General features: G+C 36.8%; 1 protein-coding gene across 6 annotated transcripts in view; it reads left to right on the top strand.

Moving 5' to 3' along the window:
- ACAP2 (ArfGAP with coiled-coil, ankyrin repeat and PH domains 2) overlaps window positions 1–21,107 on the top strand; it is a 60,048-nt gene that overhangs the window by 21,803 nt on the left and 17,138 nt on the right. For 4 of the 6 annotated variants that reach the window (XM_064720704.1, XM_064720700.1, XM_064720701.1 and 1 more), the window contains exons 5-11: window positions 1,956–2,014; window positions 2,511–2,694; window positions 4,884–4,928; window positions 5,975–6,070; window positions 10,185–10,259; window positions 16,825–16,937; window positions 20,429–20,449. In XM_064720704.1, the coding sequence (XP_064576774.1) occupies window positions 1,956–2,014; window positions 2,511–2,694; window positions 4,884–4,928; window positions 5,975–6,070; window positions 10,185–10,259; window positions 16,825–16,937; window positions 20,429–20,449 (593 nt within the window). The remainder of the gene's footprint in view (window positions 1–1,955; window positions 2,015–2,510; window positions 2,695–4,883; window positions 4,929–5,974; window positions 6,071–10,184; window positions 10,260–16,824; window positions 16,938–20,428; window positions 20,450–21,107) is intronic. The other 2 variants (XM_064720706.1, XM_064720703.1) reach the window with 1 other exon arrangement.

Raw genomic sequence — 21,107 nt, forward strand, 5'->3', positions numbered from 1 at the left:
GGAGAAGCTAGAGGAAGAAAGAGGAAAGGAAGGATGGAAGGGGCAGGAGATGCTCCTACTGAGTTCTGGATGACTGTCAGTTTTTTCATGTGAGGCTTTGCTACAAATAAGGCCAGGGACCAGCCTAATGCAGCATCTTCACTGATTCAGCAGTGGGGGAGTAGCTGTGACAGCTTATGGCAAATAGCAGCTTTCTTAGACTTGCAGTGTATGAAAGGTAGTATGTTGACAAGGCTGTAAATCTAATCAGATTTACATCATGGTCTGGGCACTTCTTTCTGGTTTTTTTTAGGGAAATGATGTCTATGTGTTTTTCTGCCCAGCACATTTTTTCTCTTCATTACTGTAAGCAGAATGCAAGGCTCATATTTCTGGGAGTCCTCTAAACATTTGAGTTCCCATCTGGTTTTATCTTTTGGTATTGATCTTGATTGGTGCACTCCCCAGGCACTGGCAAGCTTAAATGTCAGCAGTGGGAGTAGTCCCAGCCTGACTTCCAGTTTGTCAAGAAGTTCTTTATTCTAGTTGTCTGCTTTTCTGGTTTCCCAGAGTGGGAATACAAACAGGTTCTTCCACGTGCTACTGGTAGGTACAATTCTGGTTGGAAGGGTCCTCAGGAGGTGTGGATGGTTTGACTGCCTGCCTAAATCAGGGTCAGATATGAGGTTGGAGCAGGTTGCTTTGGTCCTGAAAAGCTCCTAGCATGGAGACTGGATGCAAGGTACGGTACCACTGCTAATGAGTGGCTTTAACTCAGTCGTGTTTCCCTTCAGTGTTTCTAGAAAAGAGAGATGAGCTGGTAAAGGTTTTCTGTCAGTATTTGGCATTACATAGCTTCCCATTTCCAAATCTTAATAAAGAATCTGAGAACATTTAAAGAAAACATTTTTTGACCTTAAACTTTGAGGTTTTGGCTTGCCTTTTCAAGAAAATTCTTTAATATTTCAAGATTTTTAGCTTTTATGAGAGATTCTGTTAAACTGGGCCAGCTTTATTTTTGTGATGCTGCCTTGTGTATTTCTGTTATGCAGAATTGGAGGTGTAAAAGGGTTGAAAATTGAGGCAACATTTTTTGTCTGCACAATAAGTGACAAAAGGATTTATCCAGTAGTCATTGACCAGTTCCATTCCATCCTAAAACTCACAGGGCAGATGTGAAGCTGAAGGAATGTGTGTTTTCATTTTCCAGTTAGAATTTTTTGGGTCATAAGAGCACATTCAAACTATCTCACATCCAGGTGTGCTTTGGCCTTAAAAACTTAACAAATATCTTAGACTTTACAATTCAAATGAATTTATTATATTTTGTGCCTTCAGCCTTCCCAAATCACAAGATATTTTGGAACCATTGCTTAGATCACTTATTCTTAAAAAGAATCAGCCATTCCTTTTAGTAGTGCAACAGTGGGTGGTTTTTTACAAACATTGATGTAAAGGAGATGGTACTGAATACTCATGTATGCTGCATTTTCAGCATTAATTTCAATCCATGGTTTTGGGGTTTTTGCCAGAAGTTAAGAGCATGTTCTTTCTATGGTTTCATTTGTCTTTTAGTTGTTGATAAATTGTGAAAGTCTAAGAAAAAAAAATGGCTCCTTAACATTCAAAGTTGTTTCTTCAGGAACATAACTGTACAATTAACATAAATAAACTTATATGAAACTAGGCATGTCAGGATGAGAGAATAAGATGCCAGAAGCTCTTATGTCTCCTTATAACCACAGTCTTTAAGAAAAGAGCAGCAAAAGATGCTTGGTTTGAGTTATTTTCCTGATTTTCTTCCTCATCTTTTATTTATTTCAGAACTACTGTGAAGGGATTTATATTTTGGTATTAGAGACACAGTGGTTTAATAATTACATTCTCGTGTAATCCTGCATAATTAACATTGGTATTTCTGAAATCAGAAGGTATGAATACCTCCAAGTTACCTACATAATAATGTTTTCTTTCAGATTCTGTTTGACCAGATCCAAAGATCAATTAAAACACAGCTTCAGACTTTCGTTAAAGAGTAAGTTAATTTGCACTTGTAATGGGAAAATTATACATAAAATGGAATTTTAAAAATCTGATTTGAGTGGGTAAGTAAATTGCCACCCATAAATTGAGAAGTGTATATTAAGGCTTTGTCAAAAATCACCCCGAGTCACTGAGGCTTTAGATCCAGCTGCAGAAATGTTGCAACAGGATGAATTACTGATCTAATTACATATTGTAATTGTCTAAGCTTGGGGGACAAAGCTTTTCCCCAGTAGGCATTAGATGTGTTCGGTTACATTTCAATTTTGTCCTTTCCCTGGAAAAGAAAGACAAGAAGCTTCTGTCATAATTTGTGGATTTCTGTTTGACCCAAGCATGTGTTGAAGAATATAAAATTTGAAATAGACACCAACTATAGCAGTCCCAAGCTTGGTCTGTCTGGTGTCTGGTGAAAAAAATCTGTCTGGTGAAAAACTCTTTTTCATGCTTTGGAATTTATTTGTCATCCATATTTCCTTTTTCCATAGAGATATTAGGAAATTTAAAGATGCAAAGAAACAATTTGAAAAAGTGAGTGAAGAAAAGGAGAATGCTCTGGTGAAAAATGCCCAAGTTCAAAGGAATAAGCAGCACGAGGTAGAGGAAGCCACCAATATTTTGACTGCAACTCGGAAATGTTTTCGACACATAGCTCTGGATTATGTTCTTCAGGTAAGGACAGCAATGAAAGCTTTTCAAAACCATTTGTTACATATGGTTAGAGACATGTCCTTTACAATGTTAGAAGTTCTTTGTGTAAGCTTCTTGGAAGCTGTGGAGATTCAGGGAAAAAAGGAAGAACTTTATCTGCAAATAATTTCTTTTTTAATAAAATCTGAGGAAAATTAATTGATGCATTCCTATTGCTTTAATGCTCTGGTATTCAGTGCCCTTGCTGCAGTGACACAGTTTAATTTTCAAGTTGAACATTAATTATGAACAATACCTGATACTTAGCCAAATGTTTCATGAGTTAGATATGCTGCAGTTTCTTATATAGATAAAGTAAAACCTGTAATCTAGCCTAGGAAATGCAAATTACCTGAATAATTCTGATACAGGACGTTGGGTATTTCTGCAATTTTATCTGTATGCTTTGGGTTGTATTCAGTTTGTCTAGATGCCTCAGAGCTTGGGATTGTGCTGTAAGGGGAGTCAAGAACTTAATTATTCTTTATCTTTTTAGTGAAAATCTCCCATATGGTGTTGAGAGGTGTTCTTTGTCATGCTGCTTTGAATTCTGAAATACAGTAGTAAATTTTCTTTTGATACTTAAAATTCATCTGCTTCATACTTATCCACAACTACAGCAAAACAGGATTATTGCAACTCAGATGGTGTGAAGGCTGGGGGGCTCCCAAATGAGTCTGAGCTTCTCCTATGATCAAAAACAGAACAGCTGTTTACAATTAAGCTGGTTTTATATTAGACATTATCATCTTGATTTGTGACAGTCCAGTCAGTTATTTAAAGCTTAATTAACTTCTCTATAAATTGCATTATGAGTTGTAAAATGAAGTGGAGCCTGTCAGCCTGGGCATGTTCACAAACATGGTGGTCAGTGGTCAATTCTGAACTCCAGCTTTTTAAACACTAAGGTCATTTTGATGTTTAAAAAGTGGTGTGAATTATTCCCCACAGGATTATTTGTACTGGCACTAAATGGTGCGGGCAGCTGGCAGCCACTACTGCAGTAGGCCAGTTCCTTGTGTGTGCTTTGAGCTGCAGGCTGTTTGCCTCCTGGAATTTGTATGTTCACAGTGTGAGCAGTTCCTGGGATGCAGATGTATTTGGAGTAACTGGGAACAGTTTCAGCATCTCTCAACGTAGACAAAAATCAATTCAGCTTTAGAAATTGTGTCTGCTTGAGTGATTCTTCTGGGAAAATGGCTTCACAACTATGGTGTCCTTGCAGCTAGATTTGCTCTAAACTGTAATTCAAAACCTTTGCTTTCCTTTTGTTTCTCTTTGCCTCACAGGCTGAGGGTTTATTCTATACAAACAAATCTCAATTATTTTTGCTGCAGAAAGTTTTCCAAAATAATGAGCACTTAAGTATAGAAGTAGAATCTGGTTTTGATTATAGCTGCAGCAAGTTTGTTTATTTTGCTGAAATTCTAAACTGACATAGATGTGTTAAATTACAAAATCATGCCTGTTTCTGCTAAGTGGGTCTTTTAAAGTAAAATCTGTAGTTTGGATGGCAACCTTTTAAGATTAGATAAAGAAGATAGGGGAACTAGGTGAATGTGGAAAATTTGTCATTTTTTTCTATATAATGTGGAATTCCCTAAGTTCTAGGGCAACACCTTTAATCAGTGACTTCAGCTAGCTTAAAAGCCCAGGTATACACAGAAAGTTACTTATGGAAACTATTACATTCTTGCTTGCCTGGGACTATTTTTGGGATACTTAAATCTGTGAGTCTGAGAGGAAAAGGAACCCTGCTCTCATCCTTCACTCTGCCCTGGCAGCAGTGCAACTTCTGCCAGGAGTAGGTGGGCTGGCTTGGCTCATCTGCTTGAAACATCTTGAATTCAATCTCTTGAAAATGAAAACCAATTTTCCTTGAAAGTTGTATTATATTACTTCTAGCAAGCAAATGGTGTCCTGTACTTTCCCTACTGATAAAAGAAAATTGTAACTATCACTGTGAAGCTCAAGCTTTGCAAGTGTTCTCTGATTGCATCACTGATGTCATGACAGAACTAGAGTGCATCTTCTTTTAAAAGTATTTTGGGAAGTCTGATATTGAGCTGTCTTCTTCCAATATTTTAAGATTGGATGTGATTATTTGGGGAAAATTGAAAATAAAATAAGTTTAGAATAAAAGAAATTGCTTGTTTCTTCTTTTCTCCTAGATCAATGTTCTTCAATCTAAAAGGAGAGCAGAAATTTTAAAATCGGTAAGATATACTTTATCCTCTGTATATCAAATATTTTAATCCATCTGAAATTAAAAATATGACCACAAAGCTGTATGTTAAAAATTTAGTCCTTTTATTGATCAAAATGTTATCAATACATTTGGCAGTTTGATGACTGCCAATTTGGCCTTTATTGTAGCTGGGCATACATGTGTAACTATTTTTGACAATCCTTCTGGTTCAGATTTGAACACTTGTCGGTTTTCACTACTCTTGATCCTTTGGTGTGTGTTCCATGGTTAAAATCACTTTGCTGAGAATTCTGCTGTTTAGGTCTAATTTATTACTTTGTAGAAAGTAAGTGCTACTTATAATCTTTTCTAAGATGAATTCTGTTATTTCTAAGAACAGGGCAAATTTTAGTATCAATAGTATGGTATCTGCTAAATTAATATAAAGCTATACCTGCATGCCAGTTTGCTTCACACTGAATTCCCTTTTCTACTTCACATTATCTCTGTTTAAAGTTTATTGAGATGGAGAGTGACAAATTAAACAGTACTGTTCTTTCAGATCTCTGAAGTTGCTCTCCCATAATTGTTTCAATTCCTTGAAAAGCAGAAACTTAACTTGGGTTGGTTTATAACTGCCTGCTATTCTGCTCTGCACCTTCCCAACTTGTTTGCTATTTTAAGGCCAGACAGTCTTTTCAGCTAGGTTATAAAGCTTATGGGTTTGAATGATTAGTAAAATATTATATAGCCCCTCTGTACCTTACATGTCCCAGTTAAAGAGAGATAACAAAAATTTCAGGTGACATGAATTAGAAGTAGATTTCTTTTGTTTTGTTCATGGAGCTAATGCTGTCAACTGATTTCTGAAATTTTTGGCTTGGTTCTGTTCTTGCTTTACTTTGCATGTTTATTTTACAACATTGGAAGCTCTGTGACTTATTGATGTAAAACTATCAGGACATGAGAGAAGAAATTAAACCTGAAATTGTAGGGTATGTGAATTAAGTGACATATTTATGTGATATGTGATACCATTTTTAAGAGAATAAATATTTACTTTGTTCCTTCTAGATGTTATCGTTTATGTATGCACATCTGGCTTTTTTCCATCAAGGCTATGATCTGTTTAGTGAACTTGAGCCCTACATGAAAGAGCTTGGTGCACAGGTAACAAATGATTTTAAAAATGCATAACTGTATGCTGAAATGAAAGAAATCTTGATATATGCCTGCACATCAGGTACTTGTTAGATTTATTCAACAAAAAGGGAGTTGTAGTATGACACAGGCAAAACATTAAAAATATGCTGTAATGAAAGGAATGAAAATAGTTACAAACTGAAAGTTGTCTGTTTACTAAAATTAATACTACCTTTAGGATTTACATACTAAGCATAGCCATGTACTGCTCTGTGAGGTACATTGTGATATTCAGGATACTGGATTATTTGCATTTCAAAATTTTTGTATATGACCCATGTTTATAAATATATCTAATAATAAAAAGTAGATTAGGCTGATTTTACTTCTACTCATATACTTTATTTACTGTATAAATTATGCAGTCTATATAATTAAATTTTTATGTGTGTAAATATAACTTTGATGTTAGCAACTCAGACCATAAAATGGAAGTATGATTTTAATAAGTAGTGCAAAATTTAGTTCCTGCATGGAATCCTTCTCACCCGGTTTTGTTGTTTAAGGACAGACAATTGACACTTCTGGGTTTTCAGTCAGGGACTCATGAAAAGCTGAGATAGACCACTGCCTACTGCACACAGGAGACATGGAAAATGGTTTTGCAAATAGATTGGAACATACACTGTTGAAATGTGGATTTGTCTGTGATGCAGGAAGAAGACTCAGCATTGTCTTGACTTGCTTTTCAGTGCAAGTTATATGAGCACTTCCTGTTTGCCTCTTCCTGAGGACTTGCAACAAGTGCTCTGATACAAACCCCTCTATTGCCACTTCCCAAACAGATCTACAAAGGAGCTAACCAAATTTTTAAGTGTCTGTCCAGGTAAAAAAGCAAATAAAAAGCAAACTTCTACGTTCATCTTGAGTAGATGCGTCATTGAATGTCATTCATTGAGTGCCACTGAATGAAGAAGAGATTAAATTGTTCTGAGCTGTGCAGTGGAGCAGATTGGGAGCTGTAGAAAATAACTCCAACAACCCAATGGCTGAATAGTTATTTTTCTGCTAGACTAGGCCCCAGTTGGGTCTTAATCATGTGTAGAGACATGTCAGGTCTTGGTGTAATAGGGGCACCTGAACAGTTCAGGTAGATGTTACTCTTCCATAGTTTGCCCTTTATTCTTCAACGTTGGGCTGTAAGTGTTGAACTGTAGTGCCTGGCTGTGTAACTCATGTCCTGTACTGCTGTGGAAGAGGGGACAGGGAAAGGAGACACAAACTGTGGAGTTAATAGTGGGTTATGCCATCAGCCAGGCTTCACTGTTTCCATTTCATTGACGTGATTGGAGCAAGAAAACACAAGGTTATTTTTGAATGTCTGGTCATGCTTTTGCTTGATCTGGTAAGGAGCACTGTGTAGCATTCATTTTGGTGCTGGTATCATAGCAACTGAAGGAGTTAAATTTAGAAAATCCATCGCTAAGAATGTTTTAAATATATTGCAGTTGGAGCAAGATGGACTGAAGACCCTAAAGTTGTACAACTCACGCAATTGTTCTTTTGTAGCAGACCTTGGCATTTATATAAGGGATATTTTTCATGACAGAAGCAGATTTGTAAATAACTGTTGAAAGTTTTAACAATTGATGGCTTTGCAGCTTTTACTGGTTGAAGCTTCTGCCTTTAACAAAGTATGTTGTGACATAACGGGGATTTGCTGGATTTTTGTGAAAATGCTGTTAGATTCCTTCTGTTGGTGAGTGAGTTTTCATTCCTAGGTGAATTTTGTGTATGATCTCAATTACAAGGGTTAACAGCATCTGAAGTAATAAAATTGATCTTAAATAGTATAGTTATCGTTTTGAATTATTTTTGTCTGTATTTTCAGAATTACTGTTTCATTGTGATGGAATAGGATTAAGCAATTTTGCTTTCTGGTTAATTCAGGTCAGGGTAGGATGCCTTGGGAATCAGATCATTGCATGGTAATCTTTAATAGTGTGCAAGCATAATAGGAGCTTTTGCATGGAAACTATGGGTTTTGGTTCTTTTCATATGAAATGTGGTATTAGCTTAAAAAGAAAACATTTGAATTTTCATTGAAATGACTACTCAAAAAGCTAAGTATTTTAGTCTGACTTAATTCTCCTCAGAATGCCAGTTAGAGCATTATTTTTGTAAAAATACATTTACCAGTAAATGCAGTAGTTTGAAAAACCTAATTTTCTGAAAATTATTCAGTAATACTATAATGACTGGGATTTTGATAGTTTAGTTGGGATTTGCTACAGCTTTTGATAGTTATATGCTGTTGGTCTCTTCTAAGACAATTGATGTGCTGCTCACCTGAGTGAAAAGGAAGAAACTCTGGTTTGAGCTTGAAAACAGGAATGGTGCAATGCTGTCTTCATAGCAAAAGAAATAACTGGTGGAATGAGCTGCTGTTAAGAGTTTTGTTTTGGCTGTGCCCTCAAACGCTTGTATTCAGGGTAAATTAGAGCTAATTGCCCTACCCTGAGTGACTGCCTTCTGTTTCATCTGTTGGGGTAGAAGGAAGAATTTCTTGAGGGCCATGTGCAGATTCCTGAATCTGAAGTTTTAGCAAGAAGCTAAAATTCTGGATTCCTATAAAATTTTGAACAACACTTGAGCCAGTTCTCATCTTTATCACAGGAGAAAGGGTTTCTCAAGGGTTGTTGATGCAAAACAATCTTTGAGCCCAGTCTGTTTTAGAGGCTCGTGTTATTTTTAAGTGCTAAAGTTAAATAGATCTGGCATTTGGACACTTCAGCCTTCAATGTGTTCCTGTTCACAAATATCATTAAAGGTGTGCAAGTGCTGATATGGCCTTTTGAGCCAGAGGGGAAGACAGGGAGAGAAGAGTTAAAGAAAGTAAAAGAGAACAGAATTGGATCCAGATGTTTCAGCTTTCTGATGGCTCCATAATTGTTGGAGAATGTCTGGCACAAGGGTGTAAGGGCCTGTTATTGTCCCTTTTCTGTTATTTACATCATGTCAAGCAGGGCAAGTCAAAGACTGGGGAACCAGCCGGAGCTGGCAGGGCCTGCCACTTGTGGTTCTGAGAGCGGGTGGCGGGGCTGCTGTCTGTGGGTGGGTCAGAGGGTCTGTCAGTCAGTGTGCCCTGGGCCAGTGAGAGCTCCTGCTCTTCTGGCTGTGGGCCTGCAGCAGAGGCAGCCCTGGCCCACAGACAGGGAGAGCCACGGGCTGAGCTCTGCACACGGGGCTGCGTCTGCACCGCCGGGCACGGCGCGCTCCGGCCACAGCCTTGTGTTACAGGCTGTAAGTACCAAACCAGCTGGGCTGTCAGGCAACATCTGCTTCCCCACTGCAGTTCTAACTTAAACATGAAGGCCTGGATAAAACAAACAAACAACAAAACCAAGAGAATCAAAGCTGTAAAACAAAAACAACCAAAACAAGCAACTCACCACAGAAGAAAACCCCAATCAGACTTTTTCTTACAGGGTATCTTAAATTTCCTCCTTTTTTTTTTGTTGTGGTTGTAAAAGGAAATTTTTTGGCTAGTGTCCTTTTTATCATCAGAGACTTTGTAAGAATACTAACTTAAATATTCTCTGTTATGTTCAAAACCATATTTTTATTTTCAATCTTTCTCGAGTACTGCTGGTCAGCTGATCAAAACTATCAGCACAAAATCCTGGTTGAGACAGTTCTCCTACTTTGTGGAGGGAAAAATCCATAGCATTTGCTCCTTCTAGTTTTTGCTGCTCCTGCCAGTGCTGCTGCATAGGCCAGCAAGAGCAGCTAAAGCATGAGTCATCCTCCTGGGAGACTGAGCACCAATGCGGTACAGAGGCGCATATGCTTGGCACCATGCTGTTCTTTGAGACAGTTCTTCTAATGCTCACAAGAAATGTACACCTTGGTAGAGGTTAATTCAGGGTGGCAGAGCAGTGCTTTAAACGAGGCTTCAGTGGTTATTCAAGGTAAACAATTTGTGACAAAGAAGTAATTATGCTATGCAAATAAAATAAAAGTCTTGCAATGTCTAGACATAATGTGTTAGTTCTTTTTTTTTTTTGTCAGCATTTTGAAATCTACTGAGCCAAATTTCTTATGATAATTGAAAGATCCAATTTTGTGTTTCTCTTTACAGCTGGATCAGTTGGCTGTAGATGCTGCGAAGGAGAAGAGAGATATGGAGCAAAAGCACTCCACTATTCAACAAAAGGTACTTGACAGAATGTAAAAGGCAGGCTGCACACACTTTTTTTTTTTTATCTGTAGCATCTCTCCCCAGCATCTCTGCATCAGAACTGCAAGGGATGGTATTTTTAGTGCAGAGAGACAGACTGACATGTCATTAAGTGTAAGGTTGGATTGCAGATACTAATTTTGTGTTACTGAACAAAATATTATGCTTAGTTTTTACTGAAACATAAATAGAACAGTAGAATTTATTTGAATGCTGGGATTCTAGCATTTCAGTAGAACTCCTAATTTCTATTACCTCTTGAATTTAATAAGTTGTACAGGTTTTTGTGTTTCCATGCTGTGTGTACAAGAGGTGTATGTGCTGCACAGCCCTACAGCACTAAGTTTCACTTTGGACTGTGCCAAATCCAAGTGCAGCACTTGGAGCTTCTGTGGCAGCTGCTGTTGCATATGAAGAACAAAAGTAAACTTTTGTAAAGAGTGTCTAATGTACTGGTTCAACTGTGCACAGATATGAAATTGAGAACTTTTAATTGGTGTTTTGAGAGAGATTTGCGCAATAATTCTTTTTACTTCTTGAGAAAAATTCAGGTAATTCATGTTGGGGGAATGACTTCTGTTGTTTGGATGTTTCAGAAGCTCTAGATCAGTATTGGTTTTGCTGGTATAATGCTAGAAGTTAAAAATATTTCCACTGAACTCTCTGGTAGTGAGCTACAGGCACTTTTGAAAGGGGTTAGATACCAGTTTAAAGGTAATGCTACACTTCTTACTCTCATTCAAATATGTTCTGGTTTTGTTCAGGTGGCATAAATTTTAAAAAATCCCACTCAATAGAAATGAAATCTGATAACTAAATAAATTCAGGAATGAAAACATTCTGAGATTATAAGTTGGGTAGCCTTAGGAGGAGCCAAAATTAATACTCATGGGAGAAGATAACATCTTTGGTTGCTGTAAACATTTTTATTGGTGCATCCTGTCATCCCTTTAGGAGTTGGTGGGAAGCATTAGGATTGCTGTGAAGTTGAGCAGATGTGATGATGAGGGCAGTGCTGACATGCTGTGCTTGGAGTCAGGAGAGAACTGCAGGCAAGGAGGGGGAAGAAAGGGGGAAAATGGGAAAGATGGAACTGGAGAATTAGTGTTGAAGGTCAAATTTTAAGCTTTTTGGGCTTAAAGGCTCAGTTTCAGGAATGGACAGTAATTGAGAGGTTCTGTGTTAAGAGAACAGTGGTGCTTCCTGAAGATGTAAGTTATGGGCAGTTATCTTTTAATTAGCCATAGTAGAAATAATAACTAGTTACCATGAGTTATGGTCACTGCTGTTGCCAATGGTGTTTACAGTCTTTGTTTTTTCTTCAAATGCTGCTTAAGGCTGCTTTACAGGTAAACTATTTCGACTAGTTTCAATTATTGCTGAAAATTTTAAGCTTCATGAAACTTGATAAGCCATATCTGTGTGTAATATAAATATTCTTGATTTCTAGTAGGAGTGACAAGCACAATAATGTTACTTTTATTGTTGCTTACTTTACTTGACAATTTAATGCTGGCTCTAAAATATAATCAGGGCAGTTAGAATGTACTGTATGTTGTCCTCTTAAGTTCTGTGTTTTGAGTTGTGTTGTCTCCTGTCCTTATCAGTGAAGTCACTGTCACATTTTGTGCTGATAATGCTTAGACTGTGCTTTATTGGAGATTCCTCTTACAGCTTGTCCAATCATTTTCTTATTTCCTTATTCAAATCACGTTGTCTGTTTTTGTCTCATCCTACTTGCTTTTCCCAAGCTTCACACTAAGTTAGCTTCCAGCTCATCAGGATTTCAGAACTGCCTTAGACTCTGGATCTTTTTATCACTACTTGTCATCTGGTCACCCTGTCCCAGATGGCAACTTTATTCCCCATTGTCTCCTCATGTCTTGTCATGTTGTTTTCCACTATGTTCCCAAATCTTCCAGTGCCAAATCCTTCCATGTTTTTTAACAACTGAAACTTCTGAAGCTTATTGTGTTGAATATTCCATGAGGTATATATGTATTTAATATACTGAAGTTCTAATCTAATGCTTCAGAATGATGCCTTTCCTTCATTGTGTGGATAAAGAGCAGTTCCTTTTCTGAAATGTATAGGTAAGTGCATACGTGCACACACCTGCCCACCTACTACCTGTGTTTGCATATATGTGCATATGCATGCAGAACAATTGCACTAATTAAATAATCCATCTCACTTTTCTGTATAATCATTGTCCTTAATTAGGCTGTTGATGGAGAGGCTATTAAAAGTGTCATGGAAGGGCTTGGTCACCAATACAGTGTGATTTCTTTTTTAGCAGAGCTGATAATCTGATTTACTTTCTTAAATTGCTTATAAGTTTTGTGGTCTATTTACTCAGCAAATATGCAGGAAACATTTTTCTTTATTTTTTTCAGTGTCAGAAAATATTTTTTCTGTATTAAACTGGAGCAACACATGCTGTGAATTAATCTAGGAATTTCATGATCATTCTGGGAAATTTTTGTAATACATTATTATAGGTAAAGATTAATATTAGAAGAATGGTGTCACAATGTCAATACATTAGACATGACTGTTGTTTTCTGAGCAGTTTGCAGCCCATTGCTGTAGCAACACATTTAATTAAGAAATAATTTAAAAATCAGTTGCACCTGCAAACAGCTTCATGGCTTTTTGGTGTTGTGTCAGACCTAATATTTTGTTGTAAAATGAATATGATACAAGAAAAGTGTTTGCATTGAACTTCAAATAGGTTTTTTTGTATTCAAATCCCTTTTCCATTAAAGTAAAAATCTGCTTCCAAAGAAGTGCTCAGGAAACAGCTGGAGTGAGAATGATTTGAAAATTAACATACTGAGTAAACAAGGTGATAGGAAACCAGCTGCTACTACAATAACAAAGCAGGCATAAGCCAGAGCTGCTGTTGAGAAGTTGTGCAGACTAACTCCTGTCTCCAAAACCAGAGATGTGCTTGTGTTTCAAGTGACTTGTTTGCTCAATGGCACTCTCACATTCTCTCACTCTGTCTTGGGCTGCAAACCTTGTTACTTGTAGTGTCTGTTGTTTTAACCCCTTCCTCGAGGGACTTTTCAGCTTAAGTGTAACAAACGTCTCTTGCAATGGAAAGGGAATGGGAGCAGCCTTCTAAATGGGGGGTTTGCACAATTAGTGTCTCCTGCTCAGTATATGCTGGCCTAATTTTTCAGGTTAGAGTTTTCTTTAGTACTTATGCTCTCCCAATTACTGCCTTCTTAAAAAACTTTAAAAATGTTGATTCTCTAAAGTAAAAAATAATTTGGGTTCCACATTAAATGTTAAAATATAGTTCCTAAGATTTACTGGTAGAATGGTTTGATTAGCTTTCATGGCCTGATAGCAATTTTGAAAGTAAATCAAAAGCTCTGCTACAGAAAAATAATGGGGGGGTTTTGTTTTGGGAACAAGAAAATAATACACAGAGAAACAGAAAACATGCTCTGAAATGAATCAAGGATGTGTGATGAATTGATACGCTCATACGAAAATGCATTCACTGAAACACTGTCAAGAATATTAAGTGCTCTGTGACACACCAGATTAGTATTATTTCTGGAGATGAAAGTTGTTTTTCCATTGCCAGCTGGTTTGCTGTACCCCATGGACATTTAAAGAAAAAGGGTGGAAAAAAGGCATGAAAGCATGCTGTGTGCTTCACTTATATAACCCACTTCTACATGTTTCTCTTCCAGTAGCAGCCAACCGTGAAAAATCAGTGTCAGAATAGAAGCCATAGATGTTTATTCTTTCAAAACTGAATGAATTCTGTGATGTAGCACTTCAGTGAAAATTACATAATACTGGCTAAATTTTCTTAGTTCTGGTTAGGTGAAATCTACTTTAGTCCTGACACCTAATTAGTTTAATTATATTTAAAATGAAGGCTTTATCAGTTGTGTGCCTGCTGGCAGAATACACAATTCTGAATCACATACAGTGACTGAGTTTATTAACATGTGATTCTCTTATGCAGGACACTGGAAAGATATGGGTGGATTTTTCTCCACCCCAGATTATTTTTCATGATTCATTAAACTTTTCCATGCACCAAGATAAAAATAAACTATAATGTGACTGCTTTGCTCCTATTTTTTTAATTGTAGAATAGCAGAGACTAAGATCTGAACACAGCTGATTTCGGGTTTTTTTCAACTTTCATCCATGGAATTGAAATGGGGCATTTTTTTCTGATTGTTTTTCCTAATCACAACTTTATCAATGAAGTTTTATGGATAAAGCACATGGAAGCCTTATTCCCTCCCCCTTCCAGCTGGTAGTCTGCCATGTTCAGTTAAGGAGATATTTGACATTTGCCTCTGTACTCTTAATGTCTTTTTCTGCTCTGTAAAAGTGGAATTCAATCAGGGAAGTAATTAAAAATGACACTAAATGCATTTCATGAGAAGGCTCAGTATTTTAGATAATTCTCATTTAGAGTGTGGCATGGTAAATGATCCATATACACCTTCAAAGCACAGATCTGGAGTCACTGGAAAAGACAGCTGCATTTTCTGCAGCAATTCTCCAGACCCAAAGGAAAATGTGATTACATAGTAGGTTGGACAAAAAAGACTGGGGAAATGTATATTGTCTTCAACTAGACAAGGAGCTGCAGGCATCACTGAGGCAGGAAGATGCAAATCTTTAGCAGATTTCATTATGTTTGGGAGCTGGTAAGTTAGAGTAATTTATCAGTTTTTGGGGAATGTAGGGAATGTGACATCAGCATGTCTAAGTTTGTGCATAGTGGTTTTATCTTTTTATTTTGATAGTTTACATGAAGTCTTTTATGTTCAGCATGTTCTGATCTAGAAAACAGGCAGAAAATCAAAGTTATTAGTTGCTGAATAATAAATTTAAAAATTTGATTTTGTTTTGGTGAAGAGTTCTTTTGTAACTAGTATGTTTATTCAGATCAGTGTATGGTAGTGATGTGATAGTTCCGTTTTCTTTCAGAACTCTTGCATTGATCATCTGTCAATTCAATAATAAAAATCAGATTTAACATTTCAACATTAGGTAATCTGTCCAGATTAGTAATAGATGAAATAGTAATTGATTAAAACTGTGAATAATTTTAAGGAATTTTGCTGTTCTGAGTGGGGAGCTTAGAAGGGCCCATTTTAATATCTGTAACCATTTCACTATCATGTGTAATTAACCTTGGATTGGACCAAACCATCTGCATGTACAAGAGTAAACATCATGTGTAGCACGAAAGTTGTTTGCATCCTGGGCTATTACCTGGGGATAATGACCATGTTGGTGTTGAAGCTACTTTTTATATATATATATTTCTTGCCTCTTTTCCTTTATGTATAGACGAATTCCTAAGAAGCAAAGTACAAAGCAGAGACTTTCAGATATACTTATTACACAAAGCTGATGTTTGCAATTTACAAAAAGTATTCAGAAAGTCATAATACAAAATGTTCTGTCTTTTCAGTATTTAACTTGTTTGCTTTTTTCCTTCTGAAATTTAATTTTCAGTAATGTGTCCCTTACACCCATGTTAAGGGGAAGAAGCCGTATGTTGCTAGTCTACTTTAAAGATATATATTTTAATAACAGTGAAATAAAATTACAGCATGTATATTATTTTCATTGCTGGACAAAGTTGTGAAAAATGATGTCATTCCATGTGTGCTTTTTCATGCACCCTTAGTAGATGTTAGCCTCCCACTCTGAATATCTGAGCTCTACCTCCCTAGGAAGAGCCCATGCTGTTCTCAATGGGATGTGAAAGCAAATGATCATCACATGTGTTATTACTTAGTCTAACTTACCTTTGCTAAAGATGAGATAATAAGATAAGCAGTCAGCTTTTCTAAAGCCCAGAAAGCTGCTATTAATTGTTATTAGCTGGGTTTAGTTGTTATTAGGTTGATGGAAATGCATATTCCCTTGTCCTTCTTGTGATTTTTTAATCTTATCCAAGATCATAAAGAAAAAATTCCTGCTAAGGTTTGTCATCAGGGCTATCACCATGACTGCTTTACTCTAGAGTTAACTGATAGCATCATCTTTATTTGATTACTTGTCTTCAAGGTTCCTCTGCAGCTCAGCTGTCAACATGACAGAGCTGAAGAAAATGCTAAAGCACCACTGAGTTTGTACATATCTGCAACAGGCTGCAACTGTTTCTCAGTTTTGACTCTTAACTTTCATGGCTTCTTTTCCTCTGCTTTTCTATCCCCTTTCTTGGGAATATATGAGACCATTTGAGCAGACAGTTGAAGCATCAGATGCTCTGTCAGCAATGTTTGCCCTCTATTTGGCTGTAGAGGTCACCAATACCTGAACAAGAAATTCCCCTTGTTGCAGGTAAAGTAAAAATCTTCAGCTTCTCATTCCTTAAAATTGCTTTTTTTAAAAAAGCCATCAGGGGCTGAGAGTCATGGTTTGACTAATAAGTGTTGCAAGCAAAACCTTATTCCTAGGCATTTACTCTTTGACAACAGTACTGCTCATATTTGAAGTTTCATTTGAACTGCAGTGTGTTTTTCTTGTTCCTTTGTACTAGGATTATTCCAGTGATGACACTAAACTAGAATACAATGTAGATGCAGCCAATGGCATTGTTATGGAAGGTTATTTATTCAAGAGAGCCAGCAATGCCTTCAAGACTTGGAACAGGTAATTGTTCAGAACCTCTATTTGCTGCTAATAAAAATACTGCTTTTTAACCTGAATTCTCATCTGATTCATAATCTCTGTAACTTGAGTCCATAGTTTTCACAGAACCTTGGGGTGACTCTGTTAATTAGCTTAGAGATGACACTTCACAGCCATTTTTCCTGGTGTTTTGCAAACCTTTCCCTTGTGAGATCATATGCTAGGAAAGTGTTAGAAGACAGAGTAAAACAGATGTTGTATAGCCACTGGAAGCAGAGAAGCACAGTCATGGACTCAAGTTATTTTTCCTGAAAGATAAGCAATGTTATCCTTTAAAATTCCTCTCCTGTGCAGTGACTTTTGCTTAGTAGTTTTGATCGCCCTTTTGGGAATTCAAAATATATTGTTAGTCATATATCTTTTACAATGTGTATTTTACTACTCTTTAAATATTTTTCTTCCTGAACAGGATTTCTTTTGCATTTCCAAGGGTATGTGCTTTTTTTCGAGGCAATATATGTGCTGGAGCATTTACAGCACAGCTGGATACAGTTCTTGAATTTTAGATGTAATTTGTTGTGATAAAGAGCTCTCTATTGTCCATGTTCTGCTATTTTTCAGTGGTGCCTCTGTTAAACTATTTGCTGAGTTTTAAAAGACAGAATGAGCATTTGAGTGGGTGGTCCCTTCCAATATTAATTATTCTCTACTTCCTTGAGCATCTCAGAACACCACAGGCTTGTAACAAATTGGGATCAGTTCAGTTAAATCCATGGAATGATGCAAGGGCCACTGGTGTCAATAAGGCTGTGTCTATATTAGCAAGTCATGGGTAACTAGTACAAAGGGTTTTGCTTTGGACTGATTCTGGTCTGGTCCTTTGGTCTAATTATTCATCTGTAATTGTAATGTACTTTCTGGATTAGTTTCATGCAAGCAGAATTCAGAGTTCTCCAGGACAAGTCTGTGAAGCATCAGAGGATGGGGAAGGGGGAGCGCCGGGAGATGTGCATCAAAAGCACCTTCCTGGTGTGAGGTAAAATGTCAGTGTTAGCATACTGAGATCATCTCAGTAATAGGGCAGGGATTGTCCTTGGTTGGATTCCCAAGGGGCTGAAAGGTCCTTTTTGCCATTGCTGATGGTGAAACTGTCTCTGGGTTCCTCTTCTGAACAGCAGGAAGGCCTTGCTCTGCAAGGGAGGTGACAGGGGGAGCAGGGCAGGAGTGTCTGCTTCCACATGCTGTCATTCCTAGGAATCCTGTACATGCCTCTTACCTTCAGGTGGTTAGAGTGTAGGGTTCAAGTAAAACTAACTTCTGTATGTTGGCAATTTAAATGGACACAAAGTAAATAAGGAGAAGTTGTAATTAAATCAAGATACACAACGACATTCCTTCAGATTAAGTTACAGATTTGAACAGATATAATAAAAAGCATATCCAAGTAATAATTTAAGAGGGCAAAGATAAACAGCTTGTTAATGAGTCAGAGCTGCCTACTTTTATTACATAATTGATATTTGCTGATAGGTTTTTTTGTCTATTTATCACAGGAGCATTCAATAAAGCAAAACCTTTAACCTTTTTAGTATTAGATTCTTGATAATTTGTCTCACTGAGATAGACTAGTTGGATGCTTTTAGGCAAAAAAATAGGATTGGATATGCTATCAATAAAAAGTTCTGAAATTTAATCAGTCATTTAAATTTTGTATTCCACATGTTCACAAACCATTGCTAATTGTTATTAAACTACTTCTATCATACATAAAATATACATTTAAGACCTTAATGAAGACAGTTTTTAATTTCTGAATCTAGTCCCCCATTTTTGCTATGTTTTAATAAAAATAAAGGAGTATTTTTCTTGTTTCTGAATACATTTGTAATTGCTTGCTACACTGTAGGCACAGAAGCGATCACTGCGTGTTTCCTGTGATGGAAAGTTTTAGTTGTGTAGTGTTACAGTTTCAGCTGTGGGGAATTGTACTGTTTGAAGTTTATCATATACTAGAGATTGTAGGGTTTTTCCAGTCACTAGTTAAAGTACAAGAAAAGATTTTTTTCATTGCATTAAACTGTTTTGTGTGTAAAATTTTACAAAATATCGAAGGAGGAAACATTTAGAGCATTATGTGTTTTATTTTAGGGAATTCTGAGCTGCAGTCAAGACAGACAAGATACTTTTAGTGTTCTTACAGATTAGCAGTTTGCTCCTTTATTATATCCTCGTCTTTAGGGAAGGTGGGTGGAAAATCAACTAGCTGAAACAAAACTAGAGGAATTTGCCTAGAAATACTGGAATTTCCTGCTGTTCTGAGCCAAAGGTGACAGCACTGCTCTTCCTTGCTGACTGCTAAATGCACTCTCAGTATTAATATGGATTAAAATTGGAGGCTTCTCTTTTACCCTCCTTGGTCTCAGTTGCTCTTATGTTGGTTCTAGACCTTTTTAAGAACTCCATCAAGAGTGAATTAAAGGCACCAAAACCCTTCCTAATGGCCACTATTAGCAGATAGTTGCCAACATTAAAAGCATAAGAGATGAGGGTATGATAGGTTTTGTGTGGGTTTGACACAGCAGAATGATTCCAGCTGACAAGTGAGAGAAATGTGATGTTTCTCTGTGCATGTGTTGGTCAGTGAATCCATGGACCCCATAGTGGTATTACCCTGGGAAAAGTCTGGTTGCTGGGGGAGAAAAAAAACCAAAACTGTATAATACAGCCTTTGAAGGGGGGCAAATCTGTTGTGGTGAATGAAAATTTGTTTCCTGTCCAAACTAATGTCTTGCTAGCATAATGAAATTTCTTCCTGCAGCACCTGGCAGCTCGTGTTTCAGCGTCTCAAGACTTTAATTATTTGGGCTTTTGCATCAAGTTTCCTGTTCTTGGGACAGTTCTGTGTGACACTGGCTTTAGAAACAAATATGTGTTTGAGCAGGCTGCAAAGTAAACGCCGAGATATTTGCAATTCAGTGTCACTGTGTTTTGAAAGAGATGGAGCTTTTGTAATCTCTTTTTGTTGTGACTAAAAGAACATAATGCACACAAGTATTTCAGATAATGCAGTTCAGTGGTATCAAAATTATATCCTTGTACTGCAGAGTCTTAGAATAACAGGTATGGGCATCTGTGTTTAGAATGTATGTCTGTCTGTTGGTAAATGATACACCTTACTGTACACCAGTTTTCTTAAGGCATCAGGAACAAGGGTCAGGTGCATTTATTACGGAGCAGTAGCTGGACAGCTCTTTTAGTTCCCAGAAATTCAAATGAAAAATAAGTTCATATCATAAAGAAAGAATAAATGTGTGTAGGGAGAAAAGCATTTGTCAGACCACTAGTATGTTCCAAATAGGTTTTAGATTAGGTGCAATAGATGTTTTCCTTTTTAATTCTGCTGTATTTTCAGATCATGCTAATTCTTTTCTTATTTTGCTCATTTTGCATTTTTCATCCCTTTTCCTCCTTTCCCTTATGTTTTAATCCTACCCCATTTTTTCACATGACAGGAAAAAGCCAGATCACATCAGGTACCAACCAGCTTCTTTTATACCTTCCCAATGTTTCCTTGGCACGCAAAAAGCTCTTCATTAACCCTGCATTTAATTTGATTACTTGCAATGGATGTATAAGTGACTCAGTCTAAGAAAATAACAGAAGGATTCTGCCTGGGATGCCAGTATACCTGCTGCTCAATTCCTTTAAAAGATTCAGAAAGATTGAGTTGGTTTTTAGCTAAAAAAGGAATTAAAGCCAAGTTTCTGCACTCAAACTTCTGAGCATACATGATCAATGTCTTGCCTTTTTCCAATTGAAGTTGATGAGATTTTTTTTCTTATCAACTGCATTGGGAATAGACATGTACTTTTAAATGTTGTGCATTATTAATTACTCTGTTTTAATTGTGTGCTGCTAGCAACTAGAGGAGAAAACTGTTTCTGAGAATTATAAATCACAATTCATTGTTTTAAGTAAAACTCAAATTTGATTTTTTTTTGAGTATTACTCTCAGTTCTCAGAAATTAGGATTTTTTCTAAAGATTTTTCATTGTTTCCTATTTAATAAATACAATTTTGAATTGTGTAGGTGTACATGGTGGAAAACATTCAGTTTTTAAACAGGAACAACTGTATTTAACCACTACAAAATGAGACAGTGTAAACTACTTTAACATTCCAAAGAATGTT

Source organism: Zonotrichia leucophrys, chromosome 9 (genome assembly GCF_028769735.1).
Source record: "Zonotrichia leucophrys gambelii isolate GWCS_2022_RI chromosome 9, RI_Zleu_2.0, whole genome shotgun sequence".
NCBI lineage: Eukaryota > Metazoa > Chordata > Aves > Passeriformes > Passerellidae > Zonotrichia > Zonotrichia leucophrys.